The sequence below is a fragment of the Mixophyes fleayi genome, chromosome 8 (genome assembly GCF_038048845.1).
Source record: "Mixophyes fleayi isolate aMixFle1 chromosome 8, aMixFle1.hap1, whole genome shotgun sequence".
Lineage (NCBI taxonomy): Eukaryota > Metazoa > Chordata > Amphibia > Anura > Limnodynastidae > Mixophyes > Mixophyes fleayi.
This window is the reverse complement of record NC_134409.1, coordinates 67,085,179-67,103,772: the sequence shown is the minus strand read 5'-3', so window position 1 is coordinate 67,103,772 and position 18,594 is coordinate 67,085,179. Positions and strand designations below refer to the sequence as shown.

Below are 18,594 nucleotides of genomic sequence, written 5' to 3'. Positions count from 1 at the left end.
TGGCTTTTTCCATTTCTTTACATATTTAACTATAAGTGTAGGGTGTAATATACATTCAAAGACGATGGCTGCATTGCCAATATGCATAGATGGAGAGGAAGACAATCTGTTTTGTGTGTAGAATAGGCCTACCAACGAAGAATTAAACTGTTTTTTTGGATGATTTATTACCTCAACAATTAGATTACTTGTCTCTAAAACAGTTGGAGCACTAAATTGGGTTAATTTAGGCCCAAAAACATGGATTTTCCCAAAAAATAGCAAAACAAAACCAAACAAAACCAAAACCAAAACCAAAACACGCAATGGCGGTTTTGCAAAACCAAAACCAAAACCAAAACACGACGGTAATCCAGATCCAAAACCGAATCCAAAACCAAAACACGGGGGTCAGTGACCATCTCTAATTTGGATGCAAGCCCTGTTTTTTTTTATTGTAAAATATGCTTTTTTGTACTGTGAAAGAACACCAAACATTCATATCCCTGTATCCATATTAAGATTTTTGCGTTTCTCTGACTTGTGGCTCCTTACATCTGGGGAGACAGGCGGGAGCGAAAGGGGCGTGTAAGAGTAGGCCACGTACATTAAAGGCATGTTCACATATTTCCTCTATAGTAAGAGGTAGACACAACCGCAGGTGCACCTGTCAGGAGGTGTGTCTGTTGCAGATGCCCCACCCCTAGAGCAAAGATCTGTACTAATTATGATAGATCCTTGCAGTGTCTGTCTTAATCTGGTGACACACGCATTTATGTGTTTATTTTGAATTACACACATTGTATGCCTGTGCTTTGGACAAAAATGAATCCAACTTCAAATGAGCCTCAAAATGTAATATATGTGTAGTAAAGACTGTCCAAATATCCCCTCACTCTAATGTTTTATTTAAGGCATAAATGAGGCTTGTCTGAGCTGTGTTGTAGTAGAAAAAAAGAGAATATTAAACTAATGATAGGGTTGGTTGTAAAGTGTTAGTAGGCTGGACTAAGAAGTGACATTTGTACTTTGTCCACCATGTGCATTTCCATCTTTATTTAAGCACTTTAGTCTAGGAAGACTAATGCTAAATATTTATATTACTTTCCACTCTTTATCACACTCTCTACCCTTAGGGTTGTAAATGATTTGTATTTGAGAATATGCTGTTTCTGTGAACATTTTTGGATGTTTAATTTAATGAAGTTTCATAACCAGAAAGATCATTCAAATAAACTTTTTCTTTTGTTGCACACACTAATTGAAAAATGACAGATATTTTGTTATCTGAGATAATTCCCCTTATATTTCTCTATCTCACTATTTATACCACTTTCATACTGCCACCCCGGCAATATCCCGGTTTTTTGAAGCCGGGTTTTTGCAGGGGCTCAGAGCGTCCCAGCTCAGAAACATCATTCATACTGCACCTCGGACCCGGGAATTTCCCGGGTTGACCCCATTCATACTGCACAAGTCTGTGCCCTGGCAATTTGTGGGAGTCATCATCAGAGCACTTTTCATTGGCTGAAAGCTGGAATATGGAAGAAAAAAAAAATATCTCTCTCTCACTCTCTCCCCCCTATGCAAAAACCCGAGTTGCACCATTCATAGTGCAGGCAACCCGGGTCCGACCCAGGAATTACCCCTCGATAAATCCCGGGTTGAAGACCCGGGTTTTTAGACCCGGGATTTTTCACTTGTACCATTCATACTGCATCAAGACCCGGGTCGTTTGAGCTCGCCCCAGGAAAAGCCCGGGATTTTGCTGCAGTATGAATGGGGTATAATTCTACTTTTAATACCACTAATTTAGATTGCAAGTCATATGTTTGTTCTGTATTGTGTTTCAAATTACGATTAAATAAGTTCATGTTTATTTGCAAATACATTTTTGTATACGTTCTGTCTGTGTTTGTAATATGCAGCTTTGAGTAATATATTAGTAATAGTTTTGTTATAAACAGATAATCATGTTATGTGTCTGTATGTTGTTAGTAACATTCTAAAATAAAAGCTATTATAAAAAATAAGAGAGACATCAAAAAGTCCAACAGCCTGTATAACCGTATACAGTATTTACCATTCAGCACTAAGTAACTAACATACTGGTGTATCAACATTTTACCTTTCTTTAAATCTCTTGGTTGTTACACTTTGTTTTATTCACGTTTTGAAAGATTGAATATTTTGGTATTAATAAATTTTATTACCTCATTAACTTGCTTCTTGTCCAGGTGAAATACTTGACCGGAGCTAGTAGAAGCAATTTCTTCATATATCTTATAACCCACATGGCTTCTATCATCACAGTCTCCAGTCAGCACAAACACAACCTGGCAGAGCACAGTATCACATATAATTTCCTTGTCATTGTAGTAGTATTCTTTATTTGAAAATATAGAAAAGTCATGTAGCCATTTACAATGTTATATAGGTCAAAGGAGGCAATATAGTTGGAAAGCAGTGAAATAGTCTCTTTGCTTTCATGTATTGCTAAAAATCGACTTAAAGAAAATTACTATTAAAATTAGATTTCATATAAAAAAACAGCAATGTGGGGTACTGTTAATGTAATGTGTGGACTATTCATGTAATTTAGCATCTGGAAGTAAGGAATTGTTCTCACTATAGTGACAGTCAGGAGATATATCCCACTTCATGATGCTCTGCTCATGAAGTGGGAGCTGCATGCATCTTTCAATGTTGCTCACGCAACTGATTCATTATGTGCAGAGCACCAGTGATGTCATCAGTAGGAGTCATTGGCGCTCTGCACAAAGTTCCTTCCCACACAGAATGGCAGCAGTAGGATGCACTGTGAAAAGACCAAAGACCTCCTCCACTGGATACAGAGGAGAATCTGTCGGGTACCGGGAGGCTTGGGGATCACTTCAGGGGGAAGGGCATATTTCACAGATACAATGAGTTAAAAGTAAGTAAAAATTCCTATTTTTTCCTCTGGCATTTGTGGGACACATACAATAGGACTTTCCTATGCAAACCACCCCAAGGGGTGGCAAGAACTGACTATCGAGAGACAACCACCTGTAGAACTTTTCTGCCAAAGCAGCATTCTCTGACACAGAATCTTCTGAATATGTGGACCAAGTACCAATCAATCATGTCATATCTACTGGTAATGAACTGTGAAGAAGTCAAATGAACCTTCTAAGGGATATTGACTATGGGACTTGGCAGCTCATGCTTTAATGAATAACAGTTAAAATATATTGTCTGTGCTCTTTAATTGCCACCTGATAAATATTTTTTTATGAAGTATAAGATAATCCATAAGATAATATGTAGGTTCTTTTACATGCTTGTCAAGGGCAGCTGTGTGGTAGTAGCTGCCACCACACAGATCAAATATGTGATCTGATATTGGTTCAGTAGGAGTGTCCACTTAAGAGTTAATTACTCCCTCTAACTCTGTTAGAGCATATTTCCTATGCTTATTTACAGAAATACACTTGCTCTTGTAAGTCCCACAGAATCTATAAGTACATTGTGGTGACCGGGTGGTGGGCTTAACTCAAAGGACTGCATTACAAATGCTTACATAAAACAGCCCATGATATTTGAACGAATTTAGGGTATATTGTGGTTGCTGAATTCACAAAGGAAAGCATTTCTTTTCGAATTGGCTCTAGTTTTGAGATAATGGATACTCTTAATTAATAGGGAACTTAGTCATAAACGTTCTAGTAGGTGAGACAGATGAATATTCTAGATGTTCACTCCGCAATTATTCTAGAATATTCCCCCTCCATATATAATTGATCAGTCAACCAATCAGCAGTCTGTTGACAGCTGCTAGTTGATAGGTTTCATCAAGAGATAAAGGTGATGGAGGAAAGGTATCAAGTCTGATGGAACAGACAAATAATGGCCAACTATTGCTGGAGCCTCCAATGTGATTGTCCTGATAACGCACATAAAAGAAAATCTTACTAACAACTTTTAACTATGCATTTATTGTAATTATTATCCAAATTAGCTTACTATGTTTATTTGTCATTTTACCACATAAAATACCATTATGTATTTCATGTGTTTACTTTTGTATGATTTGAGACAATTCCAATGAGATTTGTAAGTAGGCTTTGCCTGACCACTCAATTTTTTGCATTTTTATGTTTTTATATTATTCAATGGGGTAGCAAATATCTAAAAAATTAGAGCCAACCGATTCATATTCAAAATTAGAACAACAAAGTTACCCCAAATCACTGTATTGTGATTGGCAATAAAATGAGTGTTGATCAGTGAATTAGAGCCATAGTTATATCCAATTCTATCTGGTAGTAATGAGAAAAAGGATACATGTCCTTTGCATATAATCAGGTAATTAAAATGATAACGGAAACAATAAAATTAGTACACTGCGATACAACATTTTGCTTTAGATTCAACTTTATATTTGATCCAGGCCTGATTAATGGTTCAGGCCCCCCTAGGTTAATATGCTGTTAGCGTCCCCTCGCCTTCCACGACAGCCTAATATGTGGTAGGTAAAAATCAACGCATCCTTAATTTAAAATCCAGCTTCCTTCACCTCACCCCTCAGTGTTCATATTCCTGTATTTTTGCTACTCAGCTCAATTTGGCTTATTAAAAGAGTCATGGCAATCTTTGCCACTCATTTTGCTTTCATTAAAATCGTAACAGTATAGCCAGGGGAGGGCTGGCAAATTTTCGCTCGGGGGGCACGACTCAGCTCAGCAGTCTATCAGGAACATTTTACAGGTAAAAAATGCAGGTGGCCCAGTGACCCAACCCAAGGTAGCCCACTATGGGACCGGCCAGGGGGGGCAGATATCCCCTGCCCCCAGCCCAGCCTGTCCCTGAGTATAGCAGAATGGAGGCATGAACAAGCACTGCTGAGGGTGAAGATGTGAAGCCGGAGGTGGACTGACAGCCTGCTCCTGTCCTCTTCCTTGTCTCTCCTTGTTTAACCTGAAGAGCTCGCCCAAGGATGACTCATTGTTTTTATCATGGCTATATGCCAAGATTAAAGCCTTACTACCTTTTTCTTTCATGTTTCCTTTTTAATTTGGAGGACAATTATTCTCCTATATTTTAAAATGAAATTCACTTTATACCTCTCCCTGTCAAAAGTTTCCAATTTTCCAATTTTAAAAAAAATATATTCTCCCCACCCCCCTTTCCCTCCACAGATCCCTGCACCCTAGGCTGCAGCTTAGTCAGCCTACTGGATAATCAGGCCCTGTATTTGACCTCCAAAGTTACTTACTTGTGACTGCTTCTGCTGTATCAGTTGTAGAACATCATTGGCAAGCTGGTAATCCTTAGATCTTGCATCAGTGAAAACATAAATAAAAGATCCAGGTAGAGATATTTCCAGAGCAATTTTAATAGCTCCAACACTCATCTCTGGACAATCACCACCTCCCTGTATTGCAAAAAAAACAAAAAAAAAAAAAACAGTAGAAGCTAAAAGTGATTATGCAGCATATCGCACAGCGTTTATGAAGTATATTGTTTTTATCACATAATAATATTGATGACACTGAAAGAAATTTATATTACTGTTCAGGTAAAATCCAGAAGAGCTCAGGGGTGGTTCTGTTTTGTCTTCAGAGCCACTGAAATATAATATATTTAATTTAATTTGGTCTGAGTCATTTGTCAACCTTGTGGTTTCTATTACCTAGCATAACATTCCTTTAATCTACATGTAACTTTATCTTCTTTACTCTGTAAAATCAAGACCAAGACAAATCTGTAACTGATGTTTATGACACAATTATTGGTGGGTCATTTGAAGAAAAATTACTTGAAGTGGTTTTATTACTAGATCAAGCTCATTAGGTAGGCTTAATAAGTGGCAGTAAAATAGCTGTTAATGACACAGTGTATTCCTTTTGAAGCTGTGGTATGTCTTAAAAGGATATGTTTTCAAAGGCGCAAACAAGAAAACAAATATTAGCAGTCCCATTTCAATGATGTTAACAATTTACACGCATTTAATGTAACACACTTCAAAGGACAGACAAGCAAAATAGCAGATAGTATATTTGGAAAGTCTGCTATGCCTTTTCTCACTTACTGATTGTAAGAAATTGGAAATAATAATAATAGTAATTTTTTAATTACATATTATTATTATTATTATTATTATTATTATTATTATTATTATTACCACTATTATTATGACATGCAAGGAGCCCCTGCAGTTTGAAAAAACTCACCTTTACCTGCACTGTAACCTTTGCCAGTGCTACACTCATAAATGTCAGAAGGGGAAGTGCAGAAAGCGTATTCTGTACCAGAGATACTTCACAGAGCCATGGTTCTGTCCAATTAACACCTTTGTTAGAAAATAGCGCTGGCAGGATCTCTCCAAATGCCAGGGTCCATGAAATAGGAATGCTACAGTCTTACTAGGTGGGGAAGGGATCATTTTAAAACACTTGGACTTATCCTTTCAAGAGGTTACATGGGGAAATAAAATCCTTCCTGCCTCCAAAAATGGCAATCAGATAAATTCCCTGGAACAAAAACCCCCATTATGTCTTCTACAGTTATTAGCTACTGATACTATTTCTATAACCAAAGGCATTCAATAAATGTTTAAACTATGTTAGTGAATTTGCCATCGCCACTTTATGTGATAAAAAAAATTCCACGACTTTACCACCCGTACGGTACAGAAATCCTTTCTATGCTCAGTGAAACCATGTTTCTTCCATTCGCAAACAATGACCACTTGTTCTCCATATGGTTATTGGTAGGAAAAGTTTGTTAGACAAATCTTTGTATTAGTCAGTTAAAAAGTTATGCATGTGAATTAAGAGTAAAAAAAAACCTTGATTTGGAAAATTTCTTTATAATTTAGCCCTTACGTTCACTTTTCAATGAAACTACCAGTTCTGAACCCTTACAAGTTCTCAGATATCCTCTTTACATTAAGGTGCCCAAAATTGTAGTGACTTATCCAAAGTTAACACTATGTTTTCATTACATGCACATATCCCTCTTTTTATACATTCTAGAGGATAAATGTATTAAGCTGCAGTTTCTACAAGTTGCCGATATTCAGCAACTTTGCAGAGGAAATTTAAAATGATAATGGCTTTCAAGGCAAGTTCTTGTAAATCCCTTACAAAATGTTTTATTGAATCTCAAGTCAAATGCTACCATTTTGTGATTACTACTTGCTAATTGTCCCTCAATATTCCATAGTCCATAGAGCTATTCCTCTAGTTTATTGTTCTACAACTTGCAAAAGATTATTGTCTTTCAATATAGATTAAATCAACTTCCTTTGTCAAAACCACCTTTTTCCCAATTCAAATATGGACAGTTGAAATCACCCATCGAGCAGGACCCACGTTTCTCTTTGCTGATTTTTCAATTTGTAATAATAATTGAATTTCAGTACAATTATTTATGGTACATAGCTTATATAAAACCCTAATCAGTACTATATATTACTATAATATATTGCACTCTGCTTCTATCTTACTCCCCAAGTTCCTAGTTTAAAATCTCCTCCAGTCATCTAACCATCTTCTTCTCAGCACAGCTGCACTCTCCCATTGCAATGCCTATCTCTACTGTACAGTGTGTAGTCATGAAAGAATATCAAGAGAATTGCTTGTCAATAGTGAGCTCCAATCGTGTATTGAAGAAACAAACCTATAGTATTATATAGTATTTCAACAAAATAAAAATAAACAATGGAAAGTTAACATACTGAACTATCTCTATTATAGGGGATAGTCTAAAAATGTGGAGGATTCTGAAAATGTTTTGTAAAATGTCTTTGATGGAATGCCAAGAGATTGTTACACTATATTTTAATAAAAGTATTTAGGATGTAAAAAAATGTCCCTTTATGTACTTTTTTTTTCTTTCCATTTTTTTGTTAAGAAAATTGGCGTTCTGATATTTGTTCCGTTTCATTCAGACAGGACACTTTAATTTTTAATATGTGTGCTTATTTAATCATAAACATGGCTACATTACATGTATTCTATAAAAGTAAAATGGTCTTGTGACGTGATATATATTGTAACCAAATCCTGTCCACTTATCACCCATTAGCATAAGAAGAGATGGAGATTTTTTTCCATACACTAACATTATAAAATTTAATTTTCTCTCCATTACAGAATGCACCCATTTATAAAGCATTCAAAGAGCAACAAATAGATTAACAAATGGCAAAGTGTATGGGATAGTTTATAAGAGAGAAGGAATGGAAAGGTTGCCTTGTTTACAAATGTATGGGTTTAACAGCAATATTTAGGTTAAATTATTCCATACTTTGCAGAGATACATTACACATGCAAGCTTTTAGAGTAGCATTCGATTACAAAAAATTAAATACCAAATTTTTTTTTTTAAATAGATGACTTTCAACTCTTCCATACACAACTGAGTTTTATATATATATGTTGGACTAAAGATAAACTGGGGATTAAATGTGGTATAATAGGAAAGTGTAATATTCAACTCTATGCCTTGTCCTCTATCACTACGTAGCATTTCAGCTCAGAAAACACTGAATGGAAGGAAAGTGTGTTACCACTTCACTTAAACCTGTCATCATGTTATAGTCTGATTTTTTATGAATGCTTCTCTTTGATACCTAGAAAAGCACATAGTTTAAGCATTCCCAAAAGACACCATTTTTGGACAAGATTTGGGAGATGTAATTTTAATATTCTTTACTAACCTGTACATAGAGCTCTTTAAGTTCATTCTGAAATGTCTCTGGATCCGTTGTGATTGTGACTGGACCAATTTCTGCAAAAAAATGAAATAGTGAAATATTATTTAATGAATAATTATTGTTTAATATTTATGTTTGTCTACGCATTATGATGTATGGTTAAATACATGGAAAATATATGAAAACCTCCCCCAAAAAAATACTTAAAATGAATGAGTTTTTTTTACCACTTGCCCTAAAACATTTAGGGGTATATTTAATTTTTCCATACTGCGGGTTTGAAAAAGTGGAGATGTTGCCTATAGCTGTCATTTTGTAGAATGCACTAAATAAATAATAGCTAGAATCTGATTGGTTGCTATTGGCAACATCTCCACTTTTTCAAACCCGCAGTTTAGTAAATCTACCCCTTAGAAGCAATTGGGAATTTCTGAACACTACGAATAACACTCATTTTTTATTTTTTTTATAGGTTAATTATAAATATTGGTATTATGTTATATACAAGTTAACCCGTGCATGATACTCATGCATTCTAGTCAAATCAAGCTACTTAAGGTGTTAAAAAGGTTCTTGTCATGCATTTGGGCCTAGCCCAGGCCTCCTCAGGGGAAGAGCGTTACTTCCCGACGCAAGCGCCCTTTTTTAACGTGGTTTTGTCCACATGTCACCACCTCATCATTTTTCTCCATCACCTCATCCTTCATCTTCATCGCCACATCCTTCATCAAGCTACTTAAGGTGTTAAAAACTCCCTACTGTCACCCCCGGCAGCCACCAACCACTCCCAACTGTCACTTCTCCTTCAAGAAATATATAGGTCAGTGTATAACTCTGCCCAGCAGGTGGCGCTGCAGCTTGGGTTTTTTTTCCACACACGCCACTAGGCATTTATATAGTAGATAATATAGTTTTTTGTTCTAATTATACTTTGCATTTTTTTTTTCACATTTCCAGTAATATTTGATTCACACCTTGGAATCTGTATAATTGCTTAGATAGATCATCGAATATTTTTTATAATAGTATTTGTTGTCCCATGAATACATAGGGTCCTTTACTGCAGCAATTCAAATTATGTTTGATAGTAGAATGAAGAGTGCTTCACTAAGAGGCTTATTATTATTATTATTATTATTATTATTATTATTATCGTAGATTTGTAAGGGACCACAGTGCTCCACAGCACCGTACAGTAAGGAAGACAAGGACATACATAAAACAAGACATATGTAAAACATGAACAGACAAGGCAGACAAAAAGTAATGGAGACATGAAAACAAAGGGTATGGAGGACCGTACTCAGTAGAGAGGTTACATTCTAAAGAGAAGACGGCACAGCTCAAACAAGAGAAACGAGTGTGGCTCAGAGTGGAGATTGGGATAGTTGTGAGGTTACATTAGTGTGAATAGTGTTATCGATGAAAAGGTCACCACTAAAAAAGAGATGGGTTTCAAAGAGCATCCAAAGATTTGAAGGCTTTGGGAAAGTCTGATTGAGCGTGGTAGGGAATTCCATAAGTGGGGAGCAGCATGGGAGAAGTCTTGAAGGCGGGAGTGAACGCTGACAATCTGTTTGAAAAACTAAGGGATGTCATTGTGTCAAAGTCGTATAATTGGATGAACGTAGGTATATTGGTTTAATATTGTTTTGCCGTGCGATTGCGATCCGTATGCCACGTAACACGTGGCGTGGTGCGATCGCACGGTAAAATACGCACGCACACACTCGCATTACAACATTTAGTTATTTATATAATTCATATTCATATTGGTTTCGTTACACTGTAATTTATGAGCAGATAATATTTGGTTTATTAGTGTTATATATATAAATATATATATAAAATCATTATACGTACACTTCAGTGATATATATGGTTCAGGTTGTGGGAAAGGTGGCATGTCTGGTATCATACTGAAACCCTATTCATCAGCAGCTGTCCGATGCAGTCGGCGAAGAGATCGCACATTGCATTCTTTAGTTATTGATATTAGGGAATAAACCTTTTATATGATGCTGGCTATGAAAGGAGCAGACTCCCTGGAGAGACGACCCCCACCTTTGGATTCCTTAGATTGAATCAGCCTATGACCTGTTTACCCTGGACCCACCTAACGTCTGAACCTATAGAAACAATCTACGTCATCTCTATTGTTCACTATGTAACACTGTACTGTATATAATCATAGCTGCACTCCCCCTGGCTCTCAGTCAACTGACACAGTATTCTAAACAGATATACTGTGCACTGGGTCCCGTGGTTTGCGCAGCGAGCGCATGCGATAGCATTGGTATGTATTTATCTTTTGGTATTGGCTGTACTGTACTGTATCATAATATAATAATGTATTAAATTGTTGACTATTTACATCTGCTAAAATAAATCACTTTGTGCTTTGGAAACACATACAATTGATTGGGCAATGCTTATTTGAAAACGATAGAATTACTTTAATAATTGCAACATGACATATCCTGCTCGGACTCTACTAAAGATGTGATTTTTGATAACGACATCAATATTGTTAGAGCATTAGAGTGGGGGAAATTCCATCACATTCCCTGTTTTGCAAACAAAATTAACTTTTTAAAAAATGACAATGACATGCAGGAGATGCTGTCTGTGTCCCAAAATATTTAGGGTCATTTTTGGGATTCTGCAACAGCATGTAGGAGAATGCAGCAGCTGCAACAAGAATATAATTTAGGGGGAATGTACTTTAGTCCAGCACAGTGGAGAATACTTTCAGTGTTATGCAAGGTGCTGAAACCACTCTAAGTAGTCACCTGTGAAGAGACTGCAGACACTGTTAGCTTGAGTCAATTGATTCTACTAAATAGACTTTTTGAAAAGCAGGCAGAAAAATTGAAGGAGGAACTGAAACAAAGCAATTCTGCTTATTATGTTAGACTGTACATTAAGTACTTTATTCGCTTCGCCAGGATCCAAGAGTTATCAACATCTTGAAATCGGATCATTACATTTTGGCAACTGTGCTTGATCCTAGGTTTAAGAGCTATGTCTTATCTTTCTTTCCAACTGACCCAGATCTCAAGAGATGCAATGAGTTCCTGGTCAGCAAGCTGACAGCTCAAGTGGTACATGATACAACGACTCATCCTCCCTCAGTTTCTTTGGCAACTGCTGCTAGGAAAAAACTTAGCTTTCCCAAGACACCCAGTGGTGATGCAGATGAGTCAGCACAACATTTTGACATTTGGGCTGGTGTTAAAGAATTGCCCAAAGATCGTGACAGCTCTGTCGTGAAATGAACTACAAATTACATGGGGAAGGCCATTACTGGCAAATACATCAAAGTACAGAGACTTCTGTAATGGTGGATTGCATCGGGATGAATTAGCATTGTGTGAGGATGATGTACACACTGATGTGGGTGAGGATGATGACAGTGTAGATTGCAGGTGCTGAGATCTAGCTGAGAAAAGGGAGCTAGCTGATGCTTATATGCATGGTAATATTTTGGGTAAAATGGCATGTTGGCAATTTTATGTCTTTCTACAGTAAACTTTCACCTTTTTTAGAGATGTGTTTTTTTTCTTTACAAAGGTACAAGCTTTTTATTTACATTTTTGTTTCCCTGACTAAAAACCACTATGCACTTGAACATCATCATCATGACTGAGACTGGAGAGTGACAAGAACAATGCTACCCCTCCTGTTTCGCTATGAGTTATGGCACAGTAGAATGTCACTGGAGACTTTTAAGAACAGTGACAGCCCTATTATTACAATTTCTGTTTCAGCACTGAACCCTGCCACCTCTCTTGTTTCTGAGTGAGCTATTATACAGTAAAATGTAACTGCAGATTTAGACCAAGCCTGCCAGCCCTATTATTTGTATTCCAGCAATAACAATTAGCAATGGAGCAATGGAATCATCCTCTTTGTGTTTTACCTATATAACACAGCACAATGTGACTGCAGATTTAGAAGACAAAGCCTGCCAGACCTATTTCTATTTCAGCAATGTAAAGAACTCTGCTACCCCTCCTCTTTCTTTTCTACCTATGATGCTGCCCAACTGCACTAGAGACTGCCAAGAACTGCGCTACCCCTTCTGTGTCCCTCTGTGAAATGTCGCTGGATTGCTGTGGAGGGCGGAAGTTATAGAATCCAAAGCTCGTATGATCTGAGATGTTTTGCCTCGTTTTCAATTCCAAGGGCGCCCGAATGTACCACTTGGATCTGCTAAGTTCAGGTGTGTTTGGTTCTCGGAGGAACCGAGCCTGCTAAAAATGCCTACGATGAATTGTTGTTGGAAGGAAATATCTGCAAGGAGATTGATGAATGACATCACATGAAACATGAAACATAGAAGCACATAAAGAGATGTTACTTGCAGGCAGGTAGGTTTACAATGGACTAGTATATGGCAGAGTTAAAAATTGAAGACATTGTTTTCTGTGGGATGAGTTTTAGTGCAGTTCACACTTGGACCAGAACACTATAATAAGACGAACCTTAAAACAGCACAGCTTCTTTTAAGTATAATAAACACAGAAATGTCAAGGTGCATTGTGACTGCCTCTAACGTCAGTATTTCATTGAACAGATACTGCAGTCTGCCATTTGGTCTGCAGATGGAGATCGATGGAAACAGACTGCTTAAAAGCTCAATAACTTGAGTGTCTGACAAATGGCTTTAATTATTGCCACATAATTTCTGGTGTATATATTGCATTTGAGAGATTAGTGCCTTTCATCCAAAGGTTAATCAGATCCTATGTGTCAGCATATACATAAATAGGAGACTTTTGTGCAAAATATAGCTATATTAGGAAAAGTTCACCTGCCAACATCAAGGCATCTCCTGTAGGTGAATCCCTAGCATCAATAGCACATACATAGTGTTCTTAGTTGTTCTGGCTGAATTTTTTCAAAAGATTCTATTCACTTCTACACATTTCATTAATTTAAAGAAGCACATCTTAGTTTCACTGATTTCTAATTTATTTTTGACTGTTTCCCTCAGGTGCTGGATGCATTAAAATGGAGGCTCAAGGAAAGTTTTAAATATGACTTTTGTTTCACATGCCAGAGATAGGGACTCACCTACAGGAGATGAGCTTATACCAACATAGCTATATTGTACTATATTTTTAGATTGTTTGTTTTAGACTACTAGACTATCTTTAATTTTGTTTTCACATACACAGTGGTCTTAGTTGTCCTGGCTGCACTTTTTTCAGATTAATTTGTTCACTTGTACACATTTCAATAATTTTAATAAGCGCGCCTTGGTTTTACTAATTTCTAATTTGTTTTTTGGGAGTCAGATCCCTCCTCTCAGTTGCAGTATGCTTTAAAAATGGAGGCTCAAGGAAGGTTTTAATTGTGACACCCTGAATATACTTTTGTTTCCCATGTTAGGGTTGCTAGGAACACCCCTACAGGAGATGACTTGAGGTTGACGGGTGAGCTTATCCCAATAGAGCTATATTAGGTACAAAATTCTTCTATTTATGTATATGCTGACTAGAGATGGTCACTGACCCTCGTATTTTGGTTTTGTTTTTGGTTTTGGATCTGGATTACCTTCGTGTTTTGGGTTTGGTTTTGCAAAACCGCCCTTGCGTGTTTTGGTTTTGGTTTTGTTTGGTTTTGTTTTGCAATTTTGTTTAAAAATCAATGTTTTTGTGCATAAAATAACCTAATTTAGTGCTCCACCTGTTTCTTGGATAAGTAAGGTAATTCTAAAGCTAATAAATTAGGAAGAAAACTGTTTAGTCCCTGGTAGGCCGTCCTTAATTCTCCATCAAACCTGGTTGTCTTCCTCTTTGCTTATTGGCAATGCAGCCATCGTCTTTGGGTGCATATTACACCCTCCACTTGTAGAAAAAAAGCAGTCTGCATAGACTGTGGAATTAGAAAGTAAAAATAAATGGACCACGGTAGTTTGGTGGCTATCTATGCCCCCACCCCCCCACCCTCCACTTGTAGTTGAATAGAAAAAAAGCAGCCTGCATAGACTGTGGAATTAGAAAGTAAAAATAAATGGACCACTGTAGTTTGGTATCTGTCTGCATCAGACCCCCTCTCCACTAGGAGTAAAATAGAAAACTATTCAGCCGTTATAGAGTCTAGAATATAAATAGAAATTGAGAAAGGCAATTTGGTATCTGTCTGCATCATAATCATCAACATCATCATTAGTTCCCTCGTCGCCTACACAAATCTCCCCCTCATTCTCTTCTAATTCAAAAGTGGCATCCTCAATTGGTGTATCACCGACTACACTCGGGCTGTTAAGGCACACATCAGCAGAACTGCTGAAAGGAACCTTCTTTATGGGTACACTGTCACTAACAGAATGCTCACAATTAGACATACCACTGGTGGATGGACTCTCCCCAGGGATTGGTGTCATTTCTGATTCAGAGCATACATTATCCTCTAATGCCTTACTGTTTTCTTGCAGCTCGGCTTTCACGCGTAACAGTACTTGTGCACCACTTTTAGACTCCAAATTACTTGGTTTTGCTTTGTCACGAGTGTCCGTACAAGAAGAAGGCTCAGTAACATTTTTTGATCGCCCACTAATAGAGAAAGGCGAAGGCCTCATTCTTTCTTTGCCACTGCGTGTGTAGAATGGCATCTTGGCAATTTTTTTTTTATCGGCAGTTAACTTTTCCTCAGTTACACTTCTTTTGCGCTTCAACACAGTAAATATTTTTTTGGTGTGTGTTTTTTTGACTCATTTCAAAAGACTGTAGTTTGACATCGCCTTTCCCAGATGACGTACTGGGAACACTACCATCAGGACAGGTGACAGGACCTAGTTGCTGATTTTGCTCTTATGTGGACTGCTTAGAATCCATTATGAGCCCAACGCACTTGTAGTGCTACAAATTGTTTTAGATACTGCTGACAAATATGACTTTTGACAGCCCCAAAAATGAATGCAAAAAAATGGGGGACACCCCAAAAGCATTTGGGAGTGCTAAAAATTATATTTGAAGTCTGCTGACATATAGTACTTTTGACAGCCAGAAATATTAATGCAAAAGAATGGGGGACACCCAAAAAGCACTTGGGAGTGCTAAAAATTATTTGGTAAATCTGCTGACAGATAATACTTTGGACAGCCAGAAATATTTATGCACAATTATGGGGGACACCCCAAAAGCACTTGGAAGTGCTAAAAATTATTTGGTAAATCTGCTGACAGATAATACTTTGGACAGCCAGAAATATCTATGCACAATTATGGGGGACACCCCAAAAGCACTTGGGAGTGCTAAAAATTATTTGGTAAATGTGCTGACAGATAATACTTTGGACAGCCAGAAATATTTATGCACAATTATGGGGGACACCCCAAAAGCACTTGGGAGTGCTAAAAATTATTTGGTAGATATTGCTGACAAATATGACTTTTGACAGCCAGAAATATTTATGCACAATTATGGGGAACACCCCAAAAGCACCGGGAGTGCTAAAAATTATTTGGTAAATCTGCTGACAGATAATACTTTGGACAGCCAGAAATATTTATGCACAATTATGGGGAACAACCCAAAAGCACTGGGGAGTGCTAAAAATTATTTGGTAAATCTGCTGACAGATAATACTTTGGACAGCCAGAAATATTTATGCACAATTATGGGGAACACCCCAAAAATACTGTGGTGTGCTAAAATTATTTGGTTAATCTGCTGACAGATAGTAATTTTGACAGCCAGAAATATTTAGGCAAAATAATGGGGGGCACCCAAAAAGCACTTTGAGTGCCAAATATTGAAAAAAAAAAAAAGACTCCTCTATCCTCCTCTCTTCTCTAGCGATTTTTGTTGGCAAAATTGGAATCAGAATATTGTATTCTCTGTCCCTGCTCCAATCAGCCTGTGACTACACCCTGCTCTCTCCCTCTGTCAAATGGCGATGGATTGCTGTGGAGGCGTGTATTTATAATCTTCAAGTATCGCGAGAACCGAGCCCCGAGATCCGACGATGTCACAATGACGTTCGGCCTCGGTACTCGGACTCAGACTATTGAATGATCAATCTTTCTACTCTATTCTCTCCAGCGATTTACAATAACTTTCAAATCTGAGCTACAACTTCTACAGCAGCTCTACCTGCAAGATGGATATATATATATATATATATATATATATATATATATATATTTATATCCATCTTGCAGGTCAGGACATTCCTAGCTCCCTTCAAAAGCCCTGTGACATTTATGAGATCAATCTGTCCTTATTGACAGCTAAACTCCAAAGGTGGGGGGTGAGGGCTATGTGGAAAAATGCTTTTTATCATAAGAACGTAAATAAATGAGTGGTGTGTGTCTCTAGAGATTCAGCATCCTAATTGAGTGGAGATTACGCTCAAGGCTTACAAAATTTTAAGACACACTGCGCAAATAGTTTCTCTCCCCCCCCTTGTTTTCTTTCTATGTTTTATTTGGTGTAAGTGTGAAGTCCAGGATGGCCCCTGTCTATAAGCAGATAAAAAAGGATGAGCTTTGGCTTTGTGTGTCGAAAGAGGAATTGCTATTGTCCCCGGCAGGAACCAAGAGCAACTGATTCCAAGCTTGTGGAGGTTGATCAGAAACCAATTGTCGGAGGAGACAGTGGAGAAAATCTCTCTGCTTCCGGAGAGCAGTCAGCACAGGACATTACCACAAATACCTCTGTTGAACCAAGTGAGGAGTCTACCCTGGACAGCTACCTTCACACTGCTCTCAAACAATAATGTCAATCCTGCAACATCACTGTGGCTGATCCAGCAACTCCAAGAGGTTGCAGAACGCCGAGCAGACAGGGAAGCTGCCGAACACTGTGCAGACGGGAAAGCTGCAGAAAGACAAGCTGCTGCAGACAGGGAAGCTGCAGAGAGACAAGCCACTGCAGACAGGGTGGCAGCAGAGCGACAAGCTGAACGCGAACACCAGCTGGAACTCACCAGGATCAGCAGCCCGTCGGCAGACCGAAGTACGGGTAGGAAAAAACCCAGGCATGACCAATTCCTTGTGTGGAAAAAGACGGCGACCTTGATGTGTTCCTGAGGGGATTTGAAAGGACTTGCCGACAGTTTGAACTGAACCCCAGTGAGTGGGCCAGCTATTTAACCCCTGGACTGAGAGGGAAAGCTTTGGAAGTATTTACAGACCTTCCTCTGGAACTGAACAGCGATTATGTCGCAATTAAGAAAGCCTTGTTACTTTATTTGAACATAACTCCTGAGGCTTACAGGCGGAAGTTCAGAGACTCAAGGCGCAGTCCCTCTGATTCCTATGCCGGACTGTTAGCACAATTATCATCCATGATGCATCAATGGATTGAGGGATTGCAAGTACTGGACTATGATAAGCTAAAGGATCTTATTCTACAGGAGCAGTTCCTCACACTGTGCCCAGCTGAGGTGAGGGAATGGGTTGTGGATCGTGACCCTAAGACAGGGCAAGCAGCTGCTAGCCTGGCCAACAAGTACACAGGTACCAGGGCTCCTGTAACGAAGAAGAGTTGGGCAGCACCAGGGCAAACTACGTGGAAAGAGAAGCAACCTGGAGGATCACCCCTGAGTTCTCCGTCAACCAAACCAGATGTTGCTGCACCTTTTAGGGGCTTGGAGAAAAAAACTTGTTTTGGCAACTGGCCGCAGGTGTTTTGCATGTGATGAAGTGGGGCACATTAGTGTCATTTGCCCCAGAAAGAAGAAAACAACTCCTTCTCCTGTGGGGTATCCTGTAGGAAAGCCAGTTGCGGTCATCCTGTGTGCAGGAGGACCCCAAGAGCACCCCAGAGACAATCTGCAAGCGGTTAAGGTAGGACACCAAGTCGCACTTGGATTGTTAGACTCTGGCGCAGACCTGGCTCTTGTACATCCAGCTCTAGTGAGCCCAGAGAATATTATTTCCCGGGAGGACTATTGCT

At 38.3% G+C, this 18,594-nt stretch overlaps 1 protein-coding gene across 1 annotated transcript in view; it reads right to left on the bottom strand.

Annotated features, from left to right (window-relative positions):
* HMCN1 (hemicentin 1) overlaps positions 1-18,594 on the bottom strand; it is a 295,243-nt gene that overhangs the window by 240,288 nt on the left and 36,361 nt on the right. Inside the window, exons 2-4 of the mRNA XM_075182670.1 lie at positions 8,687-8,757; positions 5,237-5,395; positions 2,193-2,315 (exon numbers count right to left, since the gene is read on the bottom strand). Coding sequence (XP_075038771.1) covers positions 2,193-2,315; positions 5,237-5,395; positions 8,687-8,757 — 353 coding nt within the window. The remainder of the gene's footprint in view (positions 1-2,192; positions 2,316-5,236; positions 5,396-8,686; positions 8,758-18,594) is intronic.